This window comes from Pipra filicauda, unplaced genomic scaffold, assembly GCF_003945595.2.
Source record: "Pipra filicauda isolate LSUMZ 115617 unplaced genomic scaffold, ASM394559v2 scaffold520_size808073_pilon, whole genome shotgun sequence".
Classification (NCBI taxonomy): domain Eukaryota; kingdom Metazoa; phylum Chordata; class Aves; order Passeriformes; family Pipridae; genus Pipra; species Pipra filicauda.
This window is the reverse complement of record NW_024104666.1, coordinates 781,414-807,957: the sequence shown is the minus strand read 5'-3', so window position 1 is coordinate 807,957 and position 26,544 is coordinate 781,414. Positions and strand designations below refer to the sequence as shown.

General features: G+C 57.2%; 2 protein-coding genes across 4 annotated transcripts in view; both read left to right on the top strand.

Annotated features, from left to right (window-relative positions):
- Positions 1-2,732: 2,732 nt before the first annotated feature.
- Positions 2,733-21,051, top strand: EWSR1 (EWS RNA binding protein 1; the record flags this gene model as incomplete). Its single annotated transcript, XM_039386974.1, has 14 exons — positions 2,733-2,973; positions 9,411-9,597; positions 12,042-12,209; positions 12,889-13,103; positions 13,708-13,888; positions 16,644-16,681; positions 17,356-17,388; positions 18,132-18,250; positions 18,567-18,696; positions 18,789-18,911; positions 18,994-19,171; positions 19,444-19,541; positions 19,948-20,221; positions 20,684-21,051. Coding segments are annotated over 14 exons (2,025 nt in total), but the record flags the coding sequence as incomplete, so codon positions are not given.
- Positions 21,052-21,584: 533 nt separating this feature from the next.
- The window catches only part of GAS2L1 (growth arrest specific 2 like 1), a 10,693-nt gene continuing 5,733 nt past the window's right edge, over positions 21,585-26,544 (top strand). Inside the window, exons 1-2 of one of the 3 annotated variants that reach the window (XM_039386979.1) lie at positions 21,585-21,908; positions 23,570-24,260. In XM_039386979.1, coding sequence (XP_039242913.1) covers positions 23,580-24,260 — 681 coding nt within the window. In that variant the 5' untranslated portion in view covers positions 21,585-21,908; positions 23,570-23,579. Of the gene's footprint in view, positions 21,928-23,569; positions 24,261-26,544 lie in introns of all 3 variants that reach the window. The other 2 variants (XM_027740937.2, XM_039386980.1) reach the window with 2 other exon arrangements.

The following is a 26,544-nucleotide window of genomic DNA, read 5'->3' as shown; positions in this document are numbered from 1 at the left end:
TAAACACCTAAAACCAGCTGTTTGAACACCTAAAACCAGCTACTTGAACACCTAAAACCAGCTAGTTAAACACCTAAAACCAGCTAGTTAAACACCTAAAACCCAGCTAGTTAAACACCTAAAACCAGCTAGTTAAACACCTAAAAACCAGCTAGTTACACACCTAAACCCAGCACGTTAAACACTCAAAACCAGCTGTTTGAAACACCTAAAACCAGCAAGTTTAAACACCTAAACCAGCTACGAACCCTTTAAAACCGCTAGTTAAAACCACCTAAAACCAGCTGTTTGAACACCTAAAACCAGCTAGTTAAACACCTAAAAACCAGCTAGTTAAACACCCAAAACCCAGCTAGTTAAACACCTAAAACCAGCAAGTTAAACACCTAAAACAAGCAAGTTAAACACCTAAAACCCAGCTAGTTAAACACCTAAAACCAGCTAGTTAAACACCTAAAACCAGCTAGTTAAACACCTAAAACCAGCTGTTTGAACACCTAAAACCAGCTGTTTGAACACCTAAAACCAGCAAGTTAAACACCTAAAACCCAGCTAGTTAAACACCTAAAACCAGCTAGTTAAACACCTAAAACCAGCAAGTTAAACACCTAAAACCAGCTGTTTGAACACCTAAAACCAGCTACTTGAACACCTAAAACCAGCTAGTTAAACACCTAAAACCAGCTAGTTAAACACCTAAAACCCAGCTAGTTAAACACCTAAAACCAGCTAGTTAAACACCTAAAACCCAGCTAGTTAAACACCTAAAACCAGCTAGTTAAACACCTAAAACCAGCTACTTGAACACCTAAAACCAGCTAGTTAAACACCTAAAACCAGCAAGTTAAACACCTAAAACCAGCTGTTTGAACACCTAAAACCAGCAAGTTAAACACCTAAAACCAGCTACTTGAACACCTAAAACCAGCTAGTTAAACACCTAAAACCAGCTGTTTGAACACCTAAAACCAGCTAGTTAAACACCTAAAACCCAGCTAGTTAAACACCTAAAACCCAGCTAGTTAAACACCTAAAACCAGCAAGTTAAACACCTAAAACAAGCAAGTTAAACACCTAAAACCCAGCTAGTTAAACACCTAAAACCAGCTAGTTAAACACCTAAAACCAGCTAGTTAAACACCTAAAACTAGCTAGTTAAACACCTAAAACTAGCTAGTTAAACACCGAACCAGCTGAACTCTCCTAAACCAGCTAATTAAACACCTAAAACCAGTTAAACACCTAACCAGCCAAAGTCAACTAAAAACAGCTAATTAAACATCTAACCAGCTAAACTCACCTAAACCAGCTAATTAAACACCTTAAACCATGTAATTAAACACCTAAACCCAGCTAGTTAAATACCTAACCAGCTAATTAAACACCTAACCAGCTAAACTTGCCTAAACCCAACTAATTACACACCTAAAAGCAGCTAATTATACACCTAGAATCAGCTCAACTCACCTAAAACCAGCTAACTAAACACCTAACGAGCTAAACTCACCTAAACCTGGCTAATTAAACACCTAACCAGCTCATTAAACACCTAACCACCTAATTAAACACCTAAAAGCAACTAATTAAGCATCTAACCAGCTGCACTCACCTAAACCCAGCTAATTACACACCTAAAAGCAGCTAATTAAATAGCTAACCAGCTAGTTAAACACCTAACCAGCTAATTAAATACCTAAAATCATCTAAACTCACCTAAAACCAGCTACTTAAACACCTAACCAGCTAATTACACACCTAAAAGCTAATTAAACATGTAGAATCAGCTAAACTCACCTAAACCCAGCTAATTACACACCTAAAAGCAGCTAATTAAACACCTAACCAGCTAATTACACACCTAGAATCAGCTAAACTCACCTAAAACCAGCTAGTTAAACACCTAAAACCCAGCTAATTAAACCCTAAACCCAGCTAATTAACCCCCTAACGAGCTGAGCTCAGCTCTGGGCTGGTTTGCAGCATTCCTGCCTCCCGTGCTGCCGTGCCAGGGGCAGTGCCAGGGGCAGTGCCAGGGGCAGTGCCGTGTCCCTGCAGGTCAAGGCTCTCCTGCTCCTGCTTCAGGCCAGCTCAGGGAGGCCGAACACCCCGAAAGGTTTCAGCTCCAGGCTCCCAGAGGCCTGAATCCCGTGGGAATGTGGAGGTTTAGGCCGTGCCCGTGTCGCTCTGGGAGCAGAGCTCGGGCAGGAGGTTGGCAGGAGGTTGGCAGGAGGCTGGTGCCCGGAGCAGGAGCTGGCAGGGCATGGCACGGGACAGCCGGTGGCACTGCAGGGCTGGGCCCTGTCCTTCCAGGAAAATAACCCCCGGGAAGGGATGATTCCAGAGCTGATCCCTCGCCGGATGCCGAGGCACCGGGACGGGAGTGGCACCGCTGGAAGCAGGGACACCAGGATGGGAGTGGATAATTCCTGCAGATCCCGCCCTTCCATGCCCACACCAGCTCTTCCTTTGCAAAGAAACACCTGCTGGGCATGAAGAATATCTTAATTAAACCCTTCAGCAGGTTTCCTCCAGCCAGCACTAACGGTGCCTTGTTTCCCTGGTGCCCCACTCCCACCTTCCCGGATAACCCCGGGAGGATCCCTGGCGGTGCCCAGGCGGTCGGGAAGAGCTGGGAGCTCCCAAGTTTGCTTTGCACAGGGCAGGGGCGTGCGTGGTGAGGGGGGCAAAGCCTCCCTTCCCTCAGTCCTGCAGGGATAAATCCCGCTTTGTAACCTCACCGCGGAGCCGGGCCGCAATTCCCCGCTGCGCCTAAACCTGCCCCGCTTGGCTCCCGGTTGTCTTGGCGCTCCCAGATTGATGGATTTGGCTTTGTGTCCCCTCTGGAGCAGACGTACGGGCAGCAGAGCTACGGGACCTACGGGCAGCCCGCGGACGTCAGCTACACCCAGCCCCAGAGCACGGCCACCTACGGACAGACGGCCTACGCCACGGCCTACGGGCAGCCCCCCACTGGTGAGAGCCCCTGGGCGGGCACGGGGACGTGGCAGGGGTGGGGAGGGATCATCCCGTGGGCAGGGACACCTTCCCCTAGCCCAGGCGGCTTCGAGTTTATTCAGCTTGGCCTCCAGCGCTTCCAGGGGTGGGGCAGCCACAGCTCCTCTGGGCAACCTGGGCCAGGGCCTCCCCACCCTCCCAGGGAAGGATTTCTTCCCAGTATCCCATCTAAGCCTGCCCTCTGGCAGTGGGAAGCCATTCCCCCTTGTCCTGTCACTCCTTGTCCCTCTCCAGCTCTCCTGGAGCATCTTTAGGCACTGGAAAGGGCACTAAAGTCTTCCCAGAGCCTTCTCCAGGCACAACAATCCCAACTCTCTCAGCCTTCCCTCGCAGGAGAAGTGCTCCAGCCCTTGGAGCATCTCCATGGCCTCCTCTGGATCACTCCAGCGGGTCTGTGTCCGTCATGGAATGGTTTGGGTTGGGAGAGACTTCAAACTTATCCAGTCCATGGGCAGGGACACCTTCCCCTATCCCAGGTTGCTTCAGGTTTATCCAACCTGGCCTTGGACACTTGCAGGGATCCAGGGGCAGCCACAGCTTCTCTGGGCAACCTGTGCCAGGGCCTCCCCACCCTCACAGCCAGGAATTCCTTCCTCTTTGTCAGTGGGAAGCCATTCCCTATGTCCTATCCCTCCATCCCTTGTCCCCAGTCCATCTCCAGCTCTCCTGGAGCCCCTTCAGGCCCTGCAAGGGGCTCTCAGCTCTCCCTGGAGCCTTCTCTTGTCCAGGTGAACAATCCCAACTCAGCCCTTCCTCACAGGAGAAGTGCTCCAGCCCTTGAAATATCTCTGTGGCCTCCTCTGGACTCGCTCCAGCAGGTCATTGTCCTTCCTGGAATGGTTTGGGTTGGAAGGGACCTTAAACATTAACTAGTCCACCCCCTGCCGTGGGCAGGGACACCTTCCACTGTGCCAGGTCACTTCAAGCCCCGTCCAGCCTGGCCTTGGACAGTCCCAGGGCTGGGGCAGCCCCACATAAACATGGATAGATGGAGCAGTTCAGTTTTCAGGGAAGGGTTTGGGGGCTCAGGACGTGCTGGGCTCCCAAGGAGCAGTGTCCTCAGCTGCTCTCCACAACCCCCATCCTCAGCACTTCCCTCCCTGGCAGTCCAGTGGCAGTGCCATGTGCCTGTTCTCATCCTGTTCCCTCTCCCTGTGTGCTTCCCACAGTGGAAGGGACTGGTCCAGGTTTGATCCTGCTCACTCTGGCGTGGAAAACACTGCCTCATCCTGGCTGAGCCCGGGCTGGGAGCCCTTGAGGTGTCCCTCGAGTGCCAGAGCTCCCACAGGAGCAACTTGGCATCTCCACATGCCCACAGTCTCCCCATGGGTACGATCCTGAGCGCTGACAGCCATGCCAGGACGTTCTGGGTGACTCCAGCCCCGTTATCCCAGCCTTTCCTAAGGGATAAACGGCATCCTGACCCCCAGCTTTGCACATTCCGTGCTGCTTTGGGGTTTCCAGTGCAGACACTGTTCCTGACGGGCTATAAACTATCCCAACGTGTGCTCCTGGAGCTGGAATTCCCTCCAGAGGAGCGTCTGATGCTTTAAACTGTTGAGACATCATTTAGTTCATGTTTATTTAATGTATATTTGGGCTGAATATTTGGGAGACTTAGAAAGCAGATTTCCTTCCCCGTGTTTTTTGGGTTTGTAGGAGAGACATTATAGACATTCCCAATATCAGTGGGAATTAAATCCTTCCCAAGGCAAGGCAATGCCAGGACACACAGTGGGATATCTGGCTACAGAAACCACTCAGGAATTCTTCCTGAGGAAAAGATGAAGAGCAAAAACCCTCTCCAGTTAAAATTTAAATATTTAACATCCTTTTACACAGATCAGGAAAATTCCTCCACGTGAGAGCCGGTGTCACCGTGGGTTATCTGTGGGTCTTCTTCCTTTCAATTAAGAGTATCCAGACAAAACTTGGCAGCAGGGAGGTTTTGTGAACTTCCAGAACTCCTTTCTTAGAAATATTTACGTCCCTCAGTGCTTCCTACGGATCCCAGTCCCCGAGGGGTCACAGGAAACGGCTGCTGTTTATATTTTTCCTTCTCCCTTAAGAGGAGATTTGCTGGAGGAATAATAATAATAATGTTAAGCTTTTTATTTAGGCAAAAAGCTTCATTTTCTTTTCATCCATTAAAAAAAAAAAACAAAAACCCCCAAAGCAAACAACCCAGCTCAGGAAGTGGTCAAGCAAAAGATCAGACCTTCAAGTACCTGGGCAGGATTGTTGATGTTGCTCTCTGGGCACAGAGCCAGGCTGGATTTATCCTTCCTCCACCTGCCTCTCCTTGAGGAGACTTCAGCCTCTCTCTCTCTCTCTCTCCCCCTGCCTTTCACGCTCCATAAATCCCAGGGTGCTGCCAGGGCCAGACATCCACGTGTCCTGAGGGACGTGCGGTTCCTCTGCTTCAATCCCGAGCTGGTTTTCCTGAGCATCCCCTTTTTTTTTTTTTTGGAGCAGAGATGTCTGCAATTCCTTAAACCCAAGTGCCTTTTTTTTTTGGCTGGACAGCCTGGGGTTTGGGGTGGTCAAGGAAATCCAAGTTTTGTGTGGATACACCTTCCCAGGGCTCTGGGAACAACAGAGGTGGTGCCTTTTTTTCCCAACACTCCAACATCCCATCTTCCACCGACTCCTGGGACACCCCAGGAGAGAGTTACCACCCTCCTTCCCTCCCTGGAGCTGTAGGAAAAGTTGTCCTGGAGCCACCCAGTCGCTTTGCTCCAGAGAAAAAAGGGTTTGGGAGCAGCTGGATTAGGGATCACTGGGCACCATCAGACCTGTGGTCATGGTTTGCTCTTTAATATATGAGCATGAATTACAGGAGTAAATAAAGAGCATTGAAATGTCCAGGTGTGCATCTCCTGGAAGTGGGAGTTGCTCTCTAAGACCAGCCAGCCCCCCCCTTCCCTTTACCTGGGAGATTTAGGGGGTTGTATATTTAAATTCCTGATGGATTTAGAATTTCAGATGAGCTCAGAGCTGCCATGATAACCTGTTATTCCAAAATAGAGTGGAGGGAGGGTCTGCATCCCTGCTCCAGCCCCTCCAGGAGGGAGGCTCTGCATCCCTGCTCCAGTCCCTCCAGGATACACGGGCCAAGCAGGACTCAGCTCTCTGTCAGAATAAATCCCTCTGGAGAGCAGAAATCTCTCTGAATCCAGACTTCTCAGCTGATGTTCTCTGAGGATCAAACCCTACAAGCTTCCCCTCCACCTGGAGAATTCCTGGACTTCAGGAAGGGGTTTGCTTGGCTCCTTTTGAGGGAAATTTGAACACCTTAAGCAGTTCTTCTGTTCCCTTTTCCTCCAGCAGCTGACTCAGCCGGGAGGGGAGGGAAGAGAAGTGATGGAATACAAACCCCCCCTCAAACCCACAGCTCCTGAGGGTTCCACATTGCCTAAACTCAGATTTTGGGGTGGAAATTTAGCCCAGGGGAGTGGGAAATCCCTGCCTTGCCTTTGGTGCAAACCCTTCCTGCTCCAGCACATGCTGCCACGAGGGAAATGCTCCATCTAGAGCTGAAGCTTGAAAATTCCAGAGAGGCTTTTTTCCCCCCTCCCTTTTATCTCATTTTGCCTGTGCAGAGCCAGGTGTTGGCAAAGCTTGTGCTCCCAGGAACAGCACTGGGAAAGGGGATTCAGCACTGGGAAAGGGGATTCAGCACTGGGAAAGGGGATTCAGCACTGGGAAAGGAGGTTCAGCCCTGGGAGAGGGGATCCAGCACTGGGAAAGGGGATTCAGCACTGGGAAAGGGGGTCCAGCACTGGGAGAGGGGATCCAGCACTGGGAAAGGGGATCCAGCACTGGGAAAGGGGGTCCAGCTGTGGGAGGACCATCCTGTGGCTCCAAGTCCAACAGGAACAGCCCAGGGCAGGGCTGTGGCTGCAGCACACACTGCAGGCTGTACTTAGGCAAAGAACAGGCTTTTTTTGGGGGATGTAGTCAGGCTTTGGCCAGTGACAGTAAGGATTTATTTAACTTCTGGTGGCAGTGCTCCCTCTGGAATCGCTGTGGTGGCTCACATGGAAGTGTTTGGGCTGTTTAAATTTGTGTGAGGCTCTAAAACTCATCCTGTTGGGCATCACCCCCTTCACCCTCCTGAGCAACACTCAGGACTTGGCCTTTCAGAGAACAGGAAAGAGGAATAACGACCATAAAAACTGATTTTCTAGTGATTCACTCAAGTTATTGCCAGGTGGGAGTCCAGTTTACGTTCCCTGGGGCTGGGAAGGGTTTGGGAGGCCAGGGCCAGGAAGAGACAGGAATGGGCAGTTCACAGCCTTGTGTGTTCTTTCGGATCCTAAAGGGACACCAGAAAGCTGGATTTTTGGGGGTTTTTAATGAATCTGCTGCACAAACTTCCTCCTCTCACCCTCTTCCTCTTTGCTGAGCCCCGGGAAGGGCCCTGGTTTTGTGGGAGTGCCCCGGGAGGGCACAGCGTGTTCTGCTGCTGGGAGTGTGTTTGGGTTGCAAATTAGGGAATTGAAATAAAAAGCTGCAGCACAATTTGCCTCAAGGGAAAGTGTGTCCCATGTTTATTAAACCCAAGAAGTGATGGAGAAGCTGTTATTTTCACTGGTCCCCAGGAATAAGCCCTGAGACCAGCTTGGCTGCTCCTTGGTTTATATTTTTAGTCGGTCAGGTTTTCTAACAATATTTTCAATTGCTATTTTTTTCCATCTCAAGTCTCTCCTCCTTAATTTGAAAACTTGCTTGGAAGGTTCTTAGCAATTTGTGACAAGCCAAATGGTCACTAAATTATACAGGAGCTGTTTTGGGGACCTTGGAGATTCCTGTCAGACCGTTCAGAACGAAATCCTAAAGCTCTGGAGCTTTTTTTGCCTGAACCAAACAGAAATTCTAAGAAAAGGGAAGGCACAGAAAACGTCAGGAGCCGCCTGATGTGTCTCTTTTGACCTTTTCTCTTACGTGCAAGCAAATGGAAAGTGCTTTTCTTTTGTTGCCAGCATTACTGATTTAAAATCAGGCTTCAGCAATGCCTCTGAGAGGCTTCCCAGGTCAGCCTGGTGCCGTTATTTTTCGGAAAAGCTGAAAGGATGGGACTGGACTTGTTAAATCAATTGGATTTCTTTTACTTTGGAGCTGAGGGGGGGTGTGTGTTTGTTTTCCTGCCTTTGTTGAGGAGATGCTGCAGGCCTCAGCCTGCCCTGCCTGTGCTCTCACTGTAAACAGTCCTCCTCTGGATGCTGCTTCCAGAAAGTTCCTGGCAGTGGGGTTTTGGGATGCTGGGGCTGTGGGCTGTGGCTTCACAGGGTAAGGGGGTTTTGTGAGGAAAATGAGGGGCTGGTGTGGGTTAATTGGTGATTTTCAGGTTGTCTGAGGTGGTAAAACTGTGTCTGTGCCCTGAGAAAGCAGTGGCAGAAGTGCCAAAGTCCAAAATATTTGGGTCTTACAGGAGAGCTGGAAAGGGATGTGGGACAAGGGCCTGGAGAGACAGGACAAGGGGGAATGGCTCCAAACTAAAAGAGGAGATTTAGATGGGATATTGGGAAGGAATTCCTGGCTGTGAGGGTGGTCAGGCCCTGGCACAGGTTGCCCAGAGAAGCTGTGGCTGCCCCTGGATCCCTGGAAGTGTCCAAGGCCAGGTTGGACGGGGCTTGGAGCAACCTGGGCTAGTGGAAGATGTCCCTGCCCATGGCAGGGGGTGGGATGTATGAGCTTTAAGGTCCTTCCCACCCAAACCATTCCATGATTCCATGGAATACTCTGCTCAGCAGCATCTCAGCCTTCAAGGCTGGAGGAATTGACCCAAAACAGGTGACAAAAGGAGCAGAAGAAACGAGTTTTCTTCCTCCACCAGCGATGGCTCATTGGGGATCAAGGCTGTTCTGGGAACCCTCTGGAAGCAGCTGCCTCCTTGGGAAGCCCCATGACATGTTTGCTGCTGTATTTTGGGTTCAGGAGCCTCTTGTTCCCCTGGGAGAGCAGCCTTTGGGAGCTGCCTGGGACTGGCTGGGCTGTGCCACCTTCCCAAGCCAGGCCTGGAGCCTCAGGAGAGCAGCGTTGCTGCAGCTCTCGTGGAGCTCTTGGATTTCATTGTCCTGGGGAACAAAATCAGGGATAAACCACTTTGGAGAGCCCAGCCTGTGGCCTTGGAGGGTTTGGGTTTGTGCCACAGCCCAAACTTGTCCCCAGAGTGGAGCCCAAGAGCCCCGGGTGGGTGTGGGGAGCTCCGGGTGCCCCCTGAGCTTTGCTTCCAGAGCCTTGGGGGCACTTCTGACCCCTTGAATCCGTGTGCTTCAACGTTTGGCACAAAGATGGGACCAAACCTGCCCCCCCCGAGGTGGGGGGTGGTTGGTCTCCCTGGTTTCCTTGCTCCCGTGTGCCCGGAGTGCCCCAGGGGTGGTCTGTTGCAGGTTACAGCGCCCCGAGCGCGCCCCCCGCGTACCCCCAGCCCGTGCAGGGCTACGGCAGCGCCGCCTACGACACCAGCACGGCCACGGCCACCACCACCCCGACGTCCTACGCCGCCCCCGCCGCCTACGGCACCCAGCCCGCGTACCCGGCCTACGGGCAGCAGCCGGCCCCCGCCGCGCCCGCCAGGTACGGCCTCGCTCCCCGGCCTCAGCCTCCTCCTCTTCCTCCTCCTCCCCGGCCTCAGCCTCCTCAGCCTCCTCCTCTTCCTCCTCCTCCCCAGCATCAGCCTCCTCAGCCTCCTCCTCTTCCTTCTCCTCCCCAGCCTCATCCTCCTCTTCCTCCTCCTCCCCGGCATCAGCCTCCTCAGCCTCCTCCTCTTCCTCCTCCTTCCCAGCATCAGCCTCCTCATCCTTCTCCACTTCCTTCTCCTCCTCAGCCTCCTCTTCCTTCTCCTCTTCCTTCTCCTCCTCAGCCTCAGCCTCCTCCTTCTCCTCCCCAGCCTCGTCCTCCTCTTCCTCCTCCTCTTCCTTCTCCTCTCCAGCCTCATCATCCTCTTCCTTCTCCTCCCCAGCCTCAGCCTCCTCCCCATCATCTTCATTCTCATCCTCCTCTTCCTCCTCCTCTTCCTTCTCCTCCCTGGACTCATCCTCCTCATCCTCCTCTTCCTTCTCCCCAGCCTCCTCCTCATCCTTCTCCTCTTCCCCATCATCATCCTCCTCCTCCTCTTCCTCTTCCTTCTTCTCCCCATCCTCATCCTCCTGCTCCTCGTCCTCCTCCTCTTCCCCATCCTCCTCATCCTCTTCCTCCTCCTCTGATTGCCCCCAGCTGCACCTCCTCCCTACCTCTGATCCAGCCCTGGTCCGCTCCTGTCAGGTATGGCCTTCCTCCTCCTCCTCCTCTTCTTCTCTTCCTCCTTTTTCTCCTCTTTATTCTCCTCCTCTTCCTCCTCTTCTTCCCCCTCATCCTCTTCTTCCTCCTCCTTCTCTTCCTCTTCCTGCTCCTCCCACTCTTCCTTCTCCTCCTACTCCTCGTCCTCCTCTTCCTGCTCTTCCTCCTCCTCCCACACTTCCTTCTACTACTACTCTTCCTCATCCTCTTCTTCCTCCTCCTCCTCTTCTTCTTCCTCCTCTTCTTCCTCCCATTCCTCCTCCTCATTCTCATCCTCTTTTTCCTCCTCCTTCCCCTCTTCTCCCTCCTCTTCATCCTCTGATCATCTCCAGCTACACTCACTGCTTTGGTGGCACCTCCTCCCTGCCTGTTTCACCAGAGTTTTGCTTCCTCCTCCTCTTCTTCCTCCTCCTCCTCCTCCTCCTCCTCCTCCTCCCTGTGCTGTGCTCACCCCCAGTTCCCCCTGCAGCTCCTGCTCCCTGCCCATCTCCCCGAGCGCCGTTCCTCTGCCGGGGGAGTGGCGTGGGAGGGCTGAGCTCCAGCTCTGTGAGTCAGAGCCGTTCCTGGGGGATGAGGGAACAGCCACACACACAAATCAGGCTCTCAGCTCACACAGCAGAGCCAAAAACAGCCCCGGGGTCCCGGGGTCAGGCAGGATGCTGGGGGGATGCTCACACTGCAAAGCGTTTCCCTTTTAAACCTCTCCCATCTGAGCGCTGCCTGTCAGGTATTTTGTTGGAATTGTTTGCTCAGAGGATGTGAAAAATTAATGGGAACCTGTTGAATAGTGAGGAAAAGCTGATGCAGTCCCTTAGCTGGTGTTTGTAGCAAGCACTGTGGTGAGGAGAGGCAGAGCCTGGCACAGCTCTGGCAGGTCACGCTTCAAAGGGATGGGAATTCTCAGGGTGAATCCTGACATTGTAAAAAAAATTTTCCCAGCTTTTACAGCAAAAGTAGCTTCACTCTGAGAAACACTTAGAAATTACAGACTCATGGAATCATTTAGGTTGCAAAAGCCCTCTGAAATCGAGTCTGGCCATTCCCCCAGCACTGCCAAGGCCACCAGTGCCCCATGTCCCCAAGTGCCACATCCACACGCTGTTAAACTGTGGGACACTCAGAAGGGGCCTTGGGGATCACATGCAAAGGTTTCTCTAATTTCAGGCCTTGGGAGTTAATCCTGCACACAGAATCACAGCGTGGTGTGGGTTGGAAGGGACCTTTAAAGGTCACCCAGTCCAACCCCAGTGTCCTTTCCCTTCCACGGGATAAGGTACGTGAGGCAATGTCTGCGTGAGCTGAGTTCTCACCCAAACAATGGGGCATTTCAGGGCCTGCCTTGCTGGCTGCTCTCAGCTCCTGCTTTCCCAGGGCTGTGCAGAACCAGCTGGAGCACAGGGCAGTGCTGCCAACTGCCTTCCTGGCATTCCACACCCTCCCCTCAGCCCCAGAGCCAAGTCTGAGCTCTGACTGCCTGGGCTTTGGGATGGACAGGATGGTGCTCTGTGCTCTCTGTTCAGGGCACTGCCTGGGCCTTTCCCGGGCTGTGCAAATACCCGGTCACTGAGTGCCAAAATCATGTTTATTATGTATTATTAGATATTATTGTATATTATTTTATATACTGCTGCCGGAGCGGCTGGCACCCATCAGAGCCAGCCCAAAAACAGGGGGGGATCTGAGCCCTTTGCTGCTTCCAGGTGTGGAGCTGGGCACTGACATTGTTCCATCTTTGTCCCCAGACCCCAGGATGGCAGCAAACCAGCAGAGACCAGCCAGCCCCAGTCCAGCACGACAGGCTACAGCCAGCCCAGCCTGGGCTACGGGCAGAGCAACTACAGCTACCCCCAGGTGCCTGCCAGCTACCCCATGCAGCCCGTCACCGCTCCTCCCTCCTACCCCCCGACCAGGTAACCCTTCCACAGGCTCGGGAACGCTCGGGGAGAGGCCTTTTCCTGAGGGGTTTGAATCAAAAGGCACGGAAAAGGTGTTTTGGTGTCCTGGGAGGAGGAGCTGTGCCTCTTGTTGTGAGGAGGAAGCCGAGGCGAGGTTTTGTGTGGAAGTGTCTCTGTGTGCAGCTGAAAATGGTGACAAATGTTTTAAGGGATTTCCTACGTTTTTTAATTGTCAGAATTGAGAATTGTCAGGATTTTCCTGGGGTGTGTTGCAGTGACCTTCTGCTGCCTCCTTGCACACACACAGCTGGCCCAGGAGCTCCCCTCTCCCCTCAGGTGTCTTTGGTGTGACTTCTAAAAGGTACATTTGGAAATCCTCAAAGCCCGAGCTGCCTGAGGGGAACTTTTATTATCCAGCAGCCGAAAATAATTCAGGAGGGCAGCCTGTTAGCTCTGCTGCCACTGAGTTTTGCCCTGTCACTCGTGCCTTTTCCTAAAGGTATGACTAAGCTGGGACTGCTCACACGGATGTTGCTTTTACAGCCCTCCAGCTTGGCCTCCATAGGGTGACCTCAGCCTTTAAAATGATTTACAACCCTACATATGGCTCGTGACCGCGTCGCCTTCCAGCCTCACGCACCCTGCCGGGGAATTGCCTCGTCATTCCCGCCTTTCCCGTGCTTTTCTCTTCCAGCTATTCCTCCACACAGCCAAGCAGTTACGACCAGAGCACTTACTCCCAGCAGAGCAGCTATGGGCAGCAGAGCTCCTACGGCCAGCAGAGCAGTTATGGGCAGCAGAGCAGCTACGGGCAGCAACCCCCTCCCACCAGCTACCCCCCTCCCAGCGCGTCCTACAGCCAGGCCCCCAGCCAGTACAGCCAGCAGAGCAGCAGCTACGGCCAGCAGAGTGAGTGGGAGCCCTCAGGGGCGGCCCTGGGGTTGTTCTGGGGCTGGAACTCGGAGCTGTGTTGAAGGGTTGTCACTGGGGTTTGTCCTTTCCTGCCGCAGCGGTGGCAGGTTGGGATAATCCCCTGGAAATACAGAGCACGAAGTGTTTGGGATGAGGAGGTGGGTGAGGAGCTGGGGGGGCTCAGCCTGGAGAAAAGGAGGCTCAGGGGGGATCTTCTGGCTTTCTACAACTCCCTGACAGGAGGGGGGAGCTGGGGGTGGGTCGGGCTCTGCTCCCAGGGAACAAGGGATGGGATGAGAGGAAACGGCCTCAAGCTGTGCCAGGGAAGGTTTAGATTGGATATTTGGGAAAATTCCTTCAAGGAAGAGGTGATCAGGCCTGGCACAGCTGCCCAGGGCAGGGGTAGAGTCCCCATCCCTGGAGGGAGTTAAATCCATGTGGATGTGTCCCTCGGGAACATGGGTCAGTGGTGGGGGAACAGTTGGGTTTGATGATCTCAGAGGGCTTCTCCAGCCTCAGTCCCTGTGGTGCTGCCCTTGGGGCTGAGGGCAGCTGGAAGGGCTGCATGTCCCTGACGTGTGTGTGTCCCACACTTCCCCAGGCTCGTTCCGCCAGGACCATCCCAGCAGCATGAACATGTACGGGCAGGAATCCGGAGGCTTCTCCGGCCCAGGAGAGACCCGGAATCTGAGCGGCCCCGATAGCCGGGGCAGGGGACGAGGGGGATATGATCGAGGAGGCATGAGCAGAGGTGGGCGGGGAGGAGGACGCGGTGGAATGGGGTAAGAGCAAAGCTTTTTCTCCTTTTACCTAATCCTGGTTTACCCATAGGATTCGAAACGGAAAAGAAGGGACTGAAAGGTTGTCCTTCCCAACGGCGCTTCCATGGAGAACATCTCTGTTATGGCATTGCTTGTAATCCATGGAAGCGTTCTGTTCCGAGGGGAGACAGGGAGCAGGATGTGTTTGGTTTGTCCTGCGGATGGTTGGGCTGCTGGGAGGGGTAAATTGGGGGTGTTGCTGACCTTGGCACTTTCAGCTCCCTTCGTGGTCGCCCCGAGGTGGAACCTCCGTGGGGTTTAACAGTAACTGTGGGTGGAACACACACAAACCTCCCAGGGGGTCCAGGGGTCCCTCCCTGCGCCTCAGCAGGGCGGATTTGGGCAGGTCAGGGGTGTGCAGGGCAGGAGCCTCCTCAGCAGAGCCTGAGACACTTGGAGCGTGGAGGAGGACCCCCAGGGCAGAGGGCAGAGGTTTGGCTCCCAGGCCAGCTCCCCGTCGGAGCGTTCCGGTGCTCCGGATCAGTTGGAACCGATGGCACGACCCGCTTTGGTTCGCCTGTGCCTTCAGCTGTGCCCCCCACCCCGTCCGGGCAGGTTGTTCTGGTAGAGGTGAGGGAGGAAGACCATCCCCAGAGGCTCCTCAGAGAGGGAATTCGTAGCTTTGTGTGTGTTCCATCCCCTCACCTGCTGCTCAGAGCCATGCAGAGTGTCCCCAGGTGTGGCACGGGACACGCTGTGCCCGCCCTGGTGCTGGCAGGGTGGCCCTCGTGGCAACTGCTCTCCGCAGGCGACTTGTTCCCGTGTGGCACGGCCTAGTTTGGCAGTGGGAGGCCCCACCCTGCATAGCTCTGTCACAGCAAATTGACGTGGCATGAAATCTTTATCAGAGGAACCCGAGAAAGGCGTGCAAACAAGGGCTGGTTTGTGTGGCAACATCCAGCTCGGAATTGGCTCGCGCGGAACAGAGTCCCGCGGATCTGCATAAAGATTTCACCCCCCGTGGCTTTTATCTCTTAACAATTATGAAGTAGATGTAGACACCTGAAACGTCTATCATCACATCTTCAAATTTCTAGCCCCTTCAGAGCTTTTCTCCCGCCAAAGATTTGTCACCTTGTCTCTGATTTTCACACCTCGATCCCAGCTCAAATTCGCATCCCTAGTGAATTCCCAGCTGGCCAGACCCTTACAAAGGGTTCCCCCCCAGCCTTATGGACGTAGAGTTGGTGCTGTCCATAGCACAGGTGGCCTTCAGGGGACGCCCAGGGCAGGTAGGGGAACTCGGCCCACCTTAGAGTGCTGTGGTGATGGATTTCAGTGTCTCCAGCAGGTAAGGAGCTCGATGTTATTAACGTGCCCTTTCTCATTGCCTCGATGATTTGATATTTGATGACAATGGAAAACTTTTTAACATGCTTTGTCGCATTTATATGCTACAGGTTACAAAGTGAGAGCCTTGTATACACCTCAATACTTAAAAAGTACCCGTACTCAGTACTCAGCCGGCAGCATAATGAAAAGTGGGACTAGACACGGTGTCCATATGGAGAGGAAAAATATACAATAGAATATTTTTAACCCAATGTATTGATTGTATAAACGGAATCCTTCTGTAACTTTTGGTAACTGCATACTTGTTGTTTGGTAATAAAACCAGAGGAGGGTATACTACTACTACTACTACTACTTTAGAATTGTGTAACGTTAAAACAATAGAAAAAAAAAAAAAAAGAAAAAGTGTAAAAAAAAAAAAGTTATGTTTAAAAAAGAGAGACGTTACGTAAATGGTGTGTACTTTTAACGAGAGGAGGCAAAGCTGCATGCAACAGCTCGAAATTCTGTATTGACTTCTTTTTTTCCCAAGTATTAGAGGTGCAATACTTGCTAGAAAATTCACGGTGCTCTCCCTCCTCCACTTGGCTCCTTCCAAACAGCTCGTCTCACACCCCCCCCCAAAAAAACCAAAACCAAACCAAAACCAAAAGAGAGCAAGAAACAGCCCAAATCCTTTTCCAGGTGGCATTTTCCTACTTAACCACCACGCTCCAAAAGCGCTTTCAGCTGTGAAAGCCTCGGCCGAAGCTTTTGGTGAAAGCCGCGGCCTCGCTCGCATTGGCACGTGCCCCAAAAAAGCCACGGGAGTGTGTCCACAAAGCTGCACCCCAGGCCTCGGAGCCCCCGCTGCACTCTGTAAGTTCTCCCTCCAGAGAGTTGTTAAATCCACTCGTGACCTGGAAATGTATGGCTTTCTTTTGAGGGTTGCAGGGGCGCCGTCAGCTGAACTCTGTGTCGTAGGGTCTCGCGTTTGGGGTGGTCTCCTTTTGCACTGTTAACTGTCAGGGACCCGCGGGCCACAGGCTGAGGGTGCACCTCCGTGGACACACCGAGGGGAGGGAGTTGGCCACTGAAAGAGCCCCCAATTTCTCTGAAACGCACACGAAAACAGCCCCCCCTCCCTGGATTTGTGCCACGACCCCCCTTTCTTTGCCAAGTATTGCACCGACGATACCTGAGTAACGCCAGGGCGCCGCCGGCAAAGCGGCGCCTCAAACCCCGCGCCAGGTTGCTTTATATTGTAAAGAGAATTTGAGCGAGCTGCCCTTCTGAAGAGAGGCCTAGTGCCGAGATGAGACAGAGACAGAGAGATGTTTGGAGATGTTTAGCCAGTGCCCTTCTCCCCTGTGAGCCGCAGAGGCTCAGAGCGGTGCTGGCTTTGTAAAGGGAAAGGCCTTCATTTCTTCGTTTATCCCCCCAGCAGCGCTGGAGAGCGAGGTGGCTTCAATAAGCCTGGTGGTAAGTTTTTGAGCATTACAATGGATAGTGTTAAAAAAAAAAAAAAAAAAAAGCATTTGCAGACAGTTTTTTAGAACGAAGCGTAATTTTTTTATTCGTTTTAAGTGGTTTAAAAATGACATATGCAACAAGACTGTAATGGGTACTGCCGGCGATGCCTAGGGTTAATGCGGTGTCACAGGACGCAGTGGAAGAGTTGAGCAACAACTCCTGTAATTTTTTGGGAAAAGAAATGGTTTGGATGTAATAAATCTTTTTTTTCTGTTTATATTAAGTTACTTATATTAGCGAACTTTTAAAAAAAAAAACAAACGATTGGCTTGGCGTAAAGTTTATTTATTTTTGGTTTTTTTTTAAATCATCCGTAATGGTTAATGGTTTGAGAGCTGCTAAAAAAAAAAAAATCAGCGTGCTAGTGGTTAACGGTTTGAAAAAGTGCTAAAAAAAAAAAAAAAGAAAAAAAAAAAAACAAAACAACAATGTAACAGTGGTTGTTGGTTTTGAAAGAAGTGCTAAAAGTAGCCACCTGATGGCCCAGTAAGGTGCAGTGCTGCTGTTGGGGCGGCGCAGGTCAGTTGGAGGTTCCCCCTCCGTAGCTAGTGTTGTGTGTGTCGGTTCTCCAGCCCCAGGGCCCGCACTAACACCGCTCCCTGTGCTTCTCTCCCGCCTGGCAGGACACATGGAGGAAGGACCCGACCTGGATTTAGGTAATTCTTGTCAAAATCCCCCTCCTGAGCTTGGGAATCGGCCGCTTGTGTCCTGGGGAGCGCCGCAGGTGTCAGCCCACAGCAGGAGGGGCCCCGCTGCCCACGGGCTCCTCCTGGCTCTTCCCGGCGTTGCCTGATTCCCAACTCATCCAGACAGCTGGACTGTGGAAAACCACACGTGGTTGTGAGACACCCGCCCTTCTCCACAGAAATTTAGGGGGGTTTGGGGCTGCTCTGGAGCTTTTCCAGGGATTCAGCAGTAACCCTGAGTTGGGGGCTGCTCTGGAGCTGTCCCAGGGATTCTGCAGTAACCCTGAGTTGGGGGCTGCTCTGGAGCTTTCCCAGGGATTCTGCAGGAGCCTCCTCCCGTGCCACAGCAGCCTGTGGCCTTATGGGTTGTCCCTTCCTGTCCTACAGGCGTGTCTGGAAGTTATGTGTCAGCTTCCAGCATCGGAAAAGGGAGGTGGGATGTCCGTGTGTGGGAGCCCAGAGGGCACCGAGGTCTTCCTGATCCCTCCCCTGGGATGTGTCCTGATATAACCGGGGGGTTCTTCCCGCAGGGGTGGCTCTGGGGTCTGTCTGGCAGGACATGGGGGGGTTCAGTCACCTCCCTCGGGGTCCAGGGTTTCCTGTCGCTCACTGGGAGTGGAGCTGCAGCTGGGAATGACAGGATGGAAAGAACTCGGCCCTGGGGTATCCCTGCCCTTCCTCTCCCTGCACTGACCCTGGGAATTGTCTCCTAGGCCCCCCCATGGAGCCAGAGGAGGACTCAGACAGCACTGCAGTGTATGTGCAGGGACTCAACGATAATGTGACCCTGGAGGATCTGGCAGATTTCTTCAAACAGTGCGGTGTTGTCAAGGTGAGGGGACACCTGTGACCCCTGATGGCAGGGCGGAGGGACCACCCTCCTCCTCCTCCTCCTCCCTGCCCATTGCTCACACCCTTCCAGCCCATCAGCTCCCTGGGAGAGGCCTGTTGGGCCTGGCAGTGCTGTTTTAGGCCCGTTCCTTCATTTTTGGGGTGTCTGGGCCGTCCCTGTCACCCATGGTAGGCCCAAGGGGCCCTTTCTTCTGCCCCGGAGTCCTCAGAACGAGCCTTGCTTGTCTGGAAAGCAGAACAGGGAGTAAATCCCTGCTGGGAGAGGGGACTCCGGGTGACATCCCACTGTCCCTTAGATGAACAAGAGGACAGGGCAGCCCATGATAAACCTGTACATCGACAAAGAGACTGGCAAGCCCAAAGGTGACGCCACCGTGTCCTACGATGACCCATCTACTGCCAAAACAGCCGTGGAATGGTTTGATGGTGAGTGGGGGAGGGGGGTTGGGATGGAATTCCCTGTAGGAAGCACCAGGGTGCAGGTGTGCACTGATGTCCTGTCCTTGTGTCCCTCCTAGGGAAGGATTTCCAGGGCAGCAAGCTGAAGGTGACCCTGGCACGGAAGAAGGGCCCCATGAACAGCCTGAGGGGCGGGATGCCACCCCGGGAGCAGCGGGGAATGCCCCCCCCTCTCCGAGGAGGTACTGGCTGGGACCCCCCGGAGCTGCTCCCTGTCCCCCCACCCCACCCGTGGCTCTGGCACTAACGGGGCTCCTTCCACAGGTCCGGGGGGTCCTGGTGGCCCAGGGGGGCCCAGTGGCCCCAGCGGCCCCATGGGCAGGATGGGTGGAAGAGGTGGAGACAGGGGTGGCTTCTCCTCGAGAGGCCCACGGGGGTCCCGGGGAAACCCCTCCGGAGGGAGCGTCCAGCACCGCGCCGGGGACTGGCAGTGCCCCAACCCGTGAGTACCCCGGGTCCCCTTTGTCCCAGGGGCTGACAGGACCAGGAGGCCTTTCCCAAAATCCCTTGCTGGGCTTCCCAGGAAGCTCCTTCCTCCCACCTGGGTCAGGGAGGGAGGGATGGGGTCACTGCGGGGGCTGTGGGTGAACAGGCAGCTGGACCCCACCCCACGGGGGGAGCCTGGCCAGGAGATGAGCCCCAGGTCCTGCTCTCCACCCTGCTCGTGGTGCCTCCTGGCATTCTCCCACCAGGCTGACTGGTGTTTGTACCCAGGGGCTGCGGAAACCAGAACTTCGCCTGGAGAACGGAGTGTAACCAGTGCAAGGCGCCCAAACCCGAGGGGTTCCTCCCGCCCCCCTTCCCCCCTCCAGGTACGTGTGGGGGGCTCACGGTTTCACTTCCCAGTGGGACACCCCAGGCCTGGCCTTGGGCTCCTCGAGGGTTAGCTGGGCCAGCCCCTGGAGCTGCCAGGCCTTCACTGCTCCGTGAGCCGTGACGTGGAGGCTGGGATCACAGTTCCTCTGGGATCTGGGGGCCCTTCCTGGGGGGCTGCTCCCACCTCATTAGGGCCCTAACGAGCTGCAGCTCCCCCGGCTCAGGAGGAGCTGGGTGAGGGGTGGACGCTGTGCTCCCTGAATCCCCTCAGGGTTCCCGGCATCTCCTGGGCCTTCTCCCACTGCTCGTGGCAGAGCTGGCTGTCCCGGGATCGTGGGTAGGGTACACCCGGAGCGGGATGTGCTGCCCGGGGGTCACTCTGAGGGTCTCTCCTCCCCCCAGGCGGTGAGCGCGGCCGGGGCGGCCCCGGGGGGATGCGCGGTGGGCGCGGCGGGGGCCTCATGGACCGAGGGGGCCCCGGGGGGATGTTCCGAGGCGGCCGCGGCGGAGACAGAGGCGGGTTCCGAGGAGGCCGCGGGATGGACCGAGGAGGCTACGGAGGAGGAGGCCGGAGAGGAGGAGGAGGAGGAGGCCCCGGGGGACCCCCCGGACCCCTCATGGAGCAGATGGGAGGAGGAGGCAGAGGACGGCGTGGAGGGCCGGGAAAGATGGACAAGTATGGATGGAGGGGGGGCAGAGTGTGGGGGGGACATGGGGAGGGGGAGACCCTGATGGGGAGAGGGTGTGGGTGACACTGGGACCCCCGTGAGGGCGTGATGAGGGGCTGGGTGGGGGGTTAGTGGGTGGTGGGACAAATGAGGAGGGGGCTAATAGGTGGGAGGACAAGTGGGTAGGGGGTTAATGGGGGGGGGATAAGCAGGTGGGGGGCAAGTGGGTGGGGGAGTGAGTGGATGGGTGGAGGAATGGGTGACAGGATGAGCAGGTTGGGGAGTGAAGGGGTGGGGGCGAGTGGGTAGGAGGGCAAGTAGGTGGGGGGCCGAGTAGGTGGGCAAGTGGGTAGTGGGGTGGGTAAATGGGTGTCAGGGTGAGTGAGTGGAGGTTTGAGGAGCCCCCCCCAGCCCGGGGAGGGCTCCTGGACCCCAGGACTGACCCATGCCCTCCCCCTCCGTGCCCACAGGGGCGAGCACCGCCAGGATCGCAGAGACCGGCCCTACTAACGCCGCCCCCCCCAGAGCCTCATTTACTACCAGATTTATTTTTTAAACCAGAAAAAAAAATCTTTTAAATTTATAATTCCATATTTATAATGTTGGCCACAACATTATGAGTCCTCCTTGTCTGTACTTTAGTATTTTTCACCGTTTGTGGAGAAACATTAAAACCAAGTTCAGCGGTAGCGTGACGAGTTCTTTCTTCCCCTCCCCGAAATAAAACCGGTTGTTTAACGCGCCCCTTTCCCCCCCTCCCCCTCCCCTCCGCCTGTAACGCTGTGAACGGTTGTGACGGTTGTTTTTTTAAATAAAATTCCCGCTGTTTGTAACCGCACCATTGCCGGCCTTTCTTGAGAGCATCCCTGGGAGGTGGGGGGGGGGCGGGACACGGCCCCCGGAAAGGGTGGGATAAAGGGGTGGGCTGGAGGAGTGGGGTGAAGGGGTGGGTGGGAGGAGTGGAATAAAAGGGTGAGATGGAGCTTCCCGGTGGGTCTCGCTGTGCCTCAGTTTCCCCTCCAGGATGAGCCCCACCCTGGTGCGGGGAGGGGTGGTCGCTGGGTGTCACCTCCCGTGTCACCCTCCCGCGTGTCACCGCCGTGGCCATGACCCGCCTGTGCCCCTCTCCATGTCCAAGCCCCCTCCATCTCCATGTCTGTGCCGCCTCCATGTCTGTGCCGCCCCCTCCATGTCCGTGCCCCCGCGGTGCCCGTGCCCCCCTCTCCATTCCCATGCCATCTACGTGCCCGTGCCCCCCTCGTGTCCATCATCCCCTCGGTGCCCGTGCCCTCCCCCTGTGTCCCTGTCCCCCCCTCGTGTCCCTGCTCCCCCCTCGTGTCCCTGCTCCCCCCTCGTGTCCCTGCTCCCCTCTCGTGTCCCAGCCCCCCCGTGCCCGTGCCCCCCCGTGCCGGTCCCCGCCCGCCGCCGCCTCCCCCGTCCCGGCCCTTTCTGGGCCGCCTCCAACTTCCCGGCCGGGGCGCGGCGGCGGCGGCGGCGGCTCCTCGGGGCTGCGGCGGAGCCCGAGCCTCGTTGGGCGCCCCCCGGGCCCCCCCGGCCGCCCCCCCGGGCCGCTGATGGCGGCGGGGGCCGCGGCGGGGCCCCCCCGGCGCTGGGAGCCGCGGCCCGGCCCGGAGCGGGGCCAGGGCCCGGCCCGGCCATAGCGGAGCGCGGAGCGGCGGCGGTGACGGGGGGGCGGTGAGTGCGGCCCGGGGGGGTGAGGGCGGCCCGGGGGCGGTGAGGGCGGCCCGGGGGCGGTGAGGGCGGCCCGGGGGGGATCTGGCCCGTGGGTGTCCCCTTTGTCCCCCCCCTCATGTCCCCTCTGCAGGTGCGGACCCCCCCACCCAGAGCCGGGAGATCGCCCCGCAATAGGGACCCTCTCCCGCAGAGAGGGGACGGGGGGACCCCCCACCCCACCTCGGGAGGGAGACACCCCCTGATAGACACCCCCCCCATGGGGAAGGGGGCCCCTCGGGTATAGGCACCCCCCGGGTGTATTGTCCCCCTCAGCGGGGGGGGACACCCCCTCTTCCATAGGGACCCTCCCCAATAGGGACACCACCCCTCCAAAGGGACAACATCCCCCCCCAGCGGAGACCCCCCCCACTCCCACAGGGACCCCAATAGTGGCGCCACCCCCCCATGGGAAAGGGGGACCCTTCGGATACAGACACCCCCCGGGTATAGACACCCCCCCCTCCCGGGGTACGGGACCCTTCCCAATAGGGACACCACCCCCCCAGTGGAGATAATACACCCCCCCAAACAGCGACACCCCCTCTCCGAAGGTAGGGGACCCTCCCCAATAGGGACACCACCCCCCACCATGGGAAAGGGGGACCCCCCAGGTATAGACACCCACCCCCCCAGCAGGGACACCCCCCCTCCGATAGGGACCCTTCCCAACAGAGACACCACCCCCCAGGGAAAAGGACCACCCCGCAATAGGGACACCCCCACCCAGGGAAGGGAAGGAGACCCCCCCTTCCCCCGTGTCCCTCCCTCCGAGGGCACGGGACCCCTCCCAATAGGGACATCCCCCTCTGCTCCGAGGGAAAGGGACCACACCCCGACAGGGACACCCCCCCAAAACAAAGAAACCCCTCCAGCAGCAGAGGGTTGACAGCCAGGGAATGACAGCCCCCCGAGTGTGGGTCTGGGGGCGAGGGGGGTGGCAGTGGAGGTCACTGGTGTCCCCCAGGAGGGGGTGACACCCCTGCAGAGGAGTCACCAGCTCTTGTACACCCCCCCGGGTCAGGGAGGGCTGGGGGGGCTCCTCCAGGTGCAGCCCCCTCCCCATGGATGGGATCCAATGCCCCCACCCCACCCCGGGGCACCCACTCAAGGTTGGACCCCCGCCGGGGTTGGGGGGGTCTCCCTGCCCCTGGCACTGCCATCCCTGGCGGTGTCACCTGCTCCCAGGGTGGGGGCACCTGCCATGACTGGGCAGATTTTGGAGGGCAAGGGGGTCCTCTCTCTGCCACAGCCCCACAGTGGGGGGGACACGTGTGTGACAAGGGGCTCCTGAACCCTGGGGAGGTGGAGGGGACATGGGGTGGGGACACGGCGTGGGGACACAGGGACATGGGTCAGTGGGGGACACAGGGTGGAGGGACACGGGGTGGGGGGACATGGAATGAATGGGGGGACATGGGGTGGGGGTCCTGGCAGGGTTCAGGCAGGTCCTGGACAGGGTGGTGACACCGGTGACCCTTCCTGCCCACGGGTGGGGGAAACTGAGGCACGGAGGGGCCACCGAGGTGGCCAAACTCTGCTCCGGGAGGCACCAGGGTGGGGGGTGTTTTTGGGGGGGCTGAGGGGTGTCACCTGCCCGTGACAGCCCCTGCTGCCCCCCGCAGGCAGCTCACCATGGCCAACTCCAGCCACATCCAGTCGGCCGCCTCCAAGAGCATCCGCCCGTTCCGCTCCAGCGAGGAGTACCTGGAGGCCATGAAGGAGGACCTGGCCGAGTGGTTCAACACCCTCTACGACCTGGACATCCAGGTGGACACCTTCCTGGAGAGCCTGGAGACGGGCTGTCACCTCTGCCGCCACGCCAACAACGTCAACCGCACCGCCCTGGACTTCCAGGAGCGGCACCCGGAGGCGGCCGCCCGCATGCGGGTGCCCCAGAACGAGGTGGTCTTCCAGGCCAAGAACGTGGTGCCCGGCTCCTTCATCGCCAGGGATAACGTCTCCAACTTCATCCAGTGGTGCCGGCAGGACCTGGGCATCCAGGACGTCCTCATGTTCGAGACCAACGACTTGGTGCTGAAGAAGAACGAGAAGAACTTTGTCCTCTGCCTGCTGGAGGTGGCCAGGAGGGGCTCCAAGTTCGGGATGCTGGCGCCCATGCTGATCCAGATGGAGGAGGAGATCGAGGAGGAGATGAGGGACCAAATGGGCGACGGCGCGCTGGGCACGCGCCGGGAGAGCCGGGACCTCCAGGCGGGCGCCTTCCCCGGCCGGGCCCGGCCCATCACCCTCTGCGACCTCAAGAACCTGGACGAGCTGGTGAGACACGCGCTCCCCTGGGAGCCCTGTGCCTGGGTGAGGGCCTCGCCGGCCACCCAGCTCCGGGCACCGCCGGGGCCCCTCCGCCCACCCAACGGGCGCTCTGTGCTCCGTGGGAGCTCCCGTCTGTCTCTGTGGTCCGTGGGAGGTCCTGTCTGCCCACCCAACTGGTGCTCTGTGGTCCATGGCAGGTCCCACCAGTCTCTATGGTCCTCTGTCTCTGTGGTCCCTGGGAGGTCCTGTCTGCCCACCCAGCGGGGTGCTCTGTGGTCCGTGGGAGGTCCCACCCTTCTCTGTGGCCCTCAGGAGGTCCTCTCTGTGGTCCATGGGATGTCCCATCCATCCCTGTGGTCCATGAGAGGTCCCACATGTCTCTGTGGCTCCCAGGAGGTCCTCTCGTGTCTTTGTGTTCCATGGGAGGTCCTGTCTGCCCACCCAGTGGGTGCTCTGTGGTGTCTGGGAGGTCTTCTCTGCCCACCCGACGGGGTGCTCTGTGGTCCGTGGGAAGTCCCCCCCATCTCTATGGCCCCCAGAAGGTCCTCTGTCTGTCTCTGTGGTCCATGAGAAGTCCTCTCTGTCCACCCAGCAGGGTTCTCTGTGGTCCATGGGATGTCTCATCTGTCTCTGTGATCCATGAGATAGATGATCCATGTCTCCATGACCCCCAGGAGGTCCTCTCTGTCCACCCAACAGGGTTCTCTATGGCCCATGGGAGGTCCCACCCATCTCTATGATCCCCGGGAGGTCCCTCCCATCTCTATGGTCCGTGGGAGGTCCTTCCTGTCCACCCACCCGGGTGCTCTGTGGTCCACAGGGTGTCCTCCACCCACCCATCCCAGCTCTCCGTGGCCATGGGAGCCCCTCTCCACCCCCCCAGGCTCCCATGGAGCCCCCTGACTCCAGGAGGGGTTATTTTGGTGACCATTCCCAAAATCCCGGTGGGGACACTGGTGCCACCTGTGCCTCTGCCACCTCCTCCTCCCACGGTGGGGGGACCCAGCACCCGCTCCTCCTCCCCTGCCTTGGGGCCGTGTCCCCGGGGATGGAAATGGGGACATGGGGGGACAATTTGGGGTGTCACAAAGGGGGGTGCAGGGACCACCCCCCTCCAGGGGCCGGGAGCTCAGGAGGGATTAAAGCTGGGCTGGGTGCAGGATCCGGGACAGCAGATTAATCCGGGGCTGGGGGGGACACAGGGGGGCTCTGCCCTGCCCTGACTCCCTAAGCCCAAAGCCGTTTTTTAATTGAAACCCCGATTTCTCATTAAGTCCCTCATTAAAGAGCATCTTGCACCCCCTCCCTCCTCCCCGTGCCGCTGCAGAGGGGGGGCTCCCCCCTCGCTGTTTCCCCCCCCTCGCTGTTTCCCCCCCTCTCGCTGTTGCCCCCCCAAGCCCCCCTGGCCGGGCGGTGCCAACCCCGGCTGCATTTTTCCGGGCTGCGTAATTCCTCACCATCGGCTTTTATGGGCAGTGCTGGAGCCGGGGAGGAGCCTCAGGGAGCAGGATCCGGCCCCACCAGTGCCCAGGTGCCCCCCCCGAGGTGGCAGCAGGGTCAGGACCCCCCCTCACTGCCCCCCCCCCTCCCCCGCTCCGTGTCCCCAGTTCGGGGCTGTCCTTGTCCCCCGGGTGGGAACCGGAGCTCGCATCCTGGGAGTGCCCCCCGGGAGTGCCCCCCGTGACGGGCACAACGGCAAGAAACGCCTCCCACCCCCAAAAAAAAAAACCCTAAAAACCGGAGGAGTTATTAAAACACCCCCAAATTCGGGGGTGGGGCACCGCTGCGACCCCCGGGCCGGGCCGGGGCAGGACGTGGCCATGTCCCCGCGTCCCCCCGTGGCTCTCCCGGCCTAATCCCTGACGTCAGCCCGGCAGATCGGGCCGGCAGCTGGCACCGGGCACTGCCCGGCCATGGGGGTGCCCTGCCCGGCCCCCCGCAGCCCCCCGCGCCCCTTGCACCCCTGCCAGGCGTTCAGCTTTAGGGAAAAAAAGCCCGGGATTTACCCCATTTCTGCTGGTGGGTGTGGGTCCCGCGCCACGGTCTGGGGATTAGTGGGGTCGGGGAGGGGGGTTGTCCCCACGTGAAGGGAGTTGTGCCCGTTCTCAGCCGGCCATGGGAAGCCCCCCACGGGTGCTGTGGGTGCCCCCCAACACTTGGAGCTGCTCCCACCCCCTCTCCTCCCAGAGCCCACCCAGGTGCTTCCCAGGGGTGGGAGGGGGGAGCTGCCATCCCGGGGGGGCACAGCCGGGGTCCACAGCTCCCCCCCGTGGGGTCCACGGAGCCCCTCCGCGTACCGGGCCGGGGGGCCGGCCCTATAATGGGA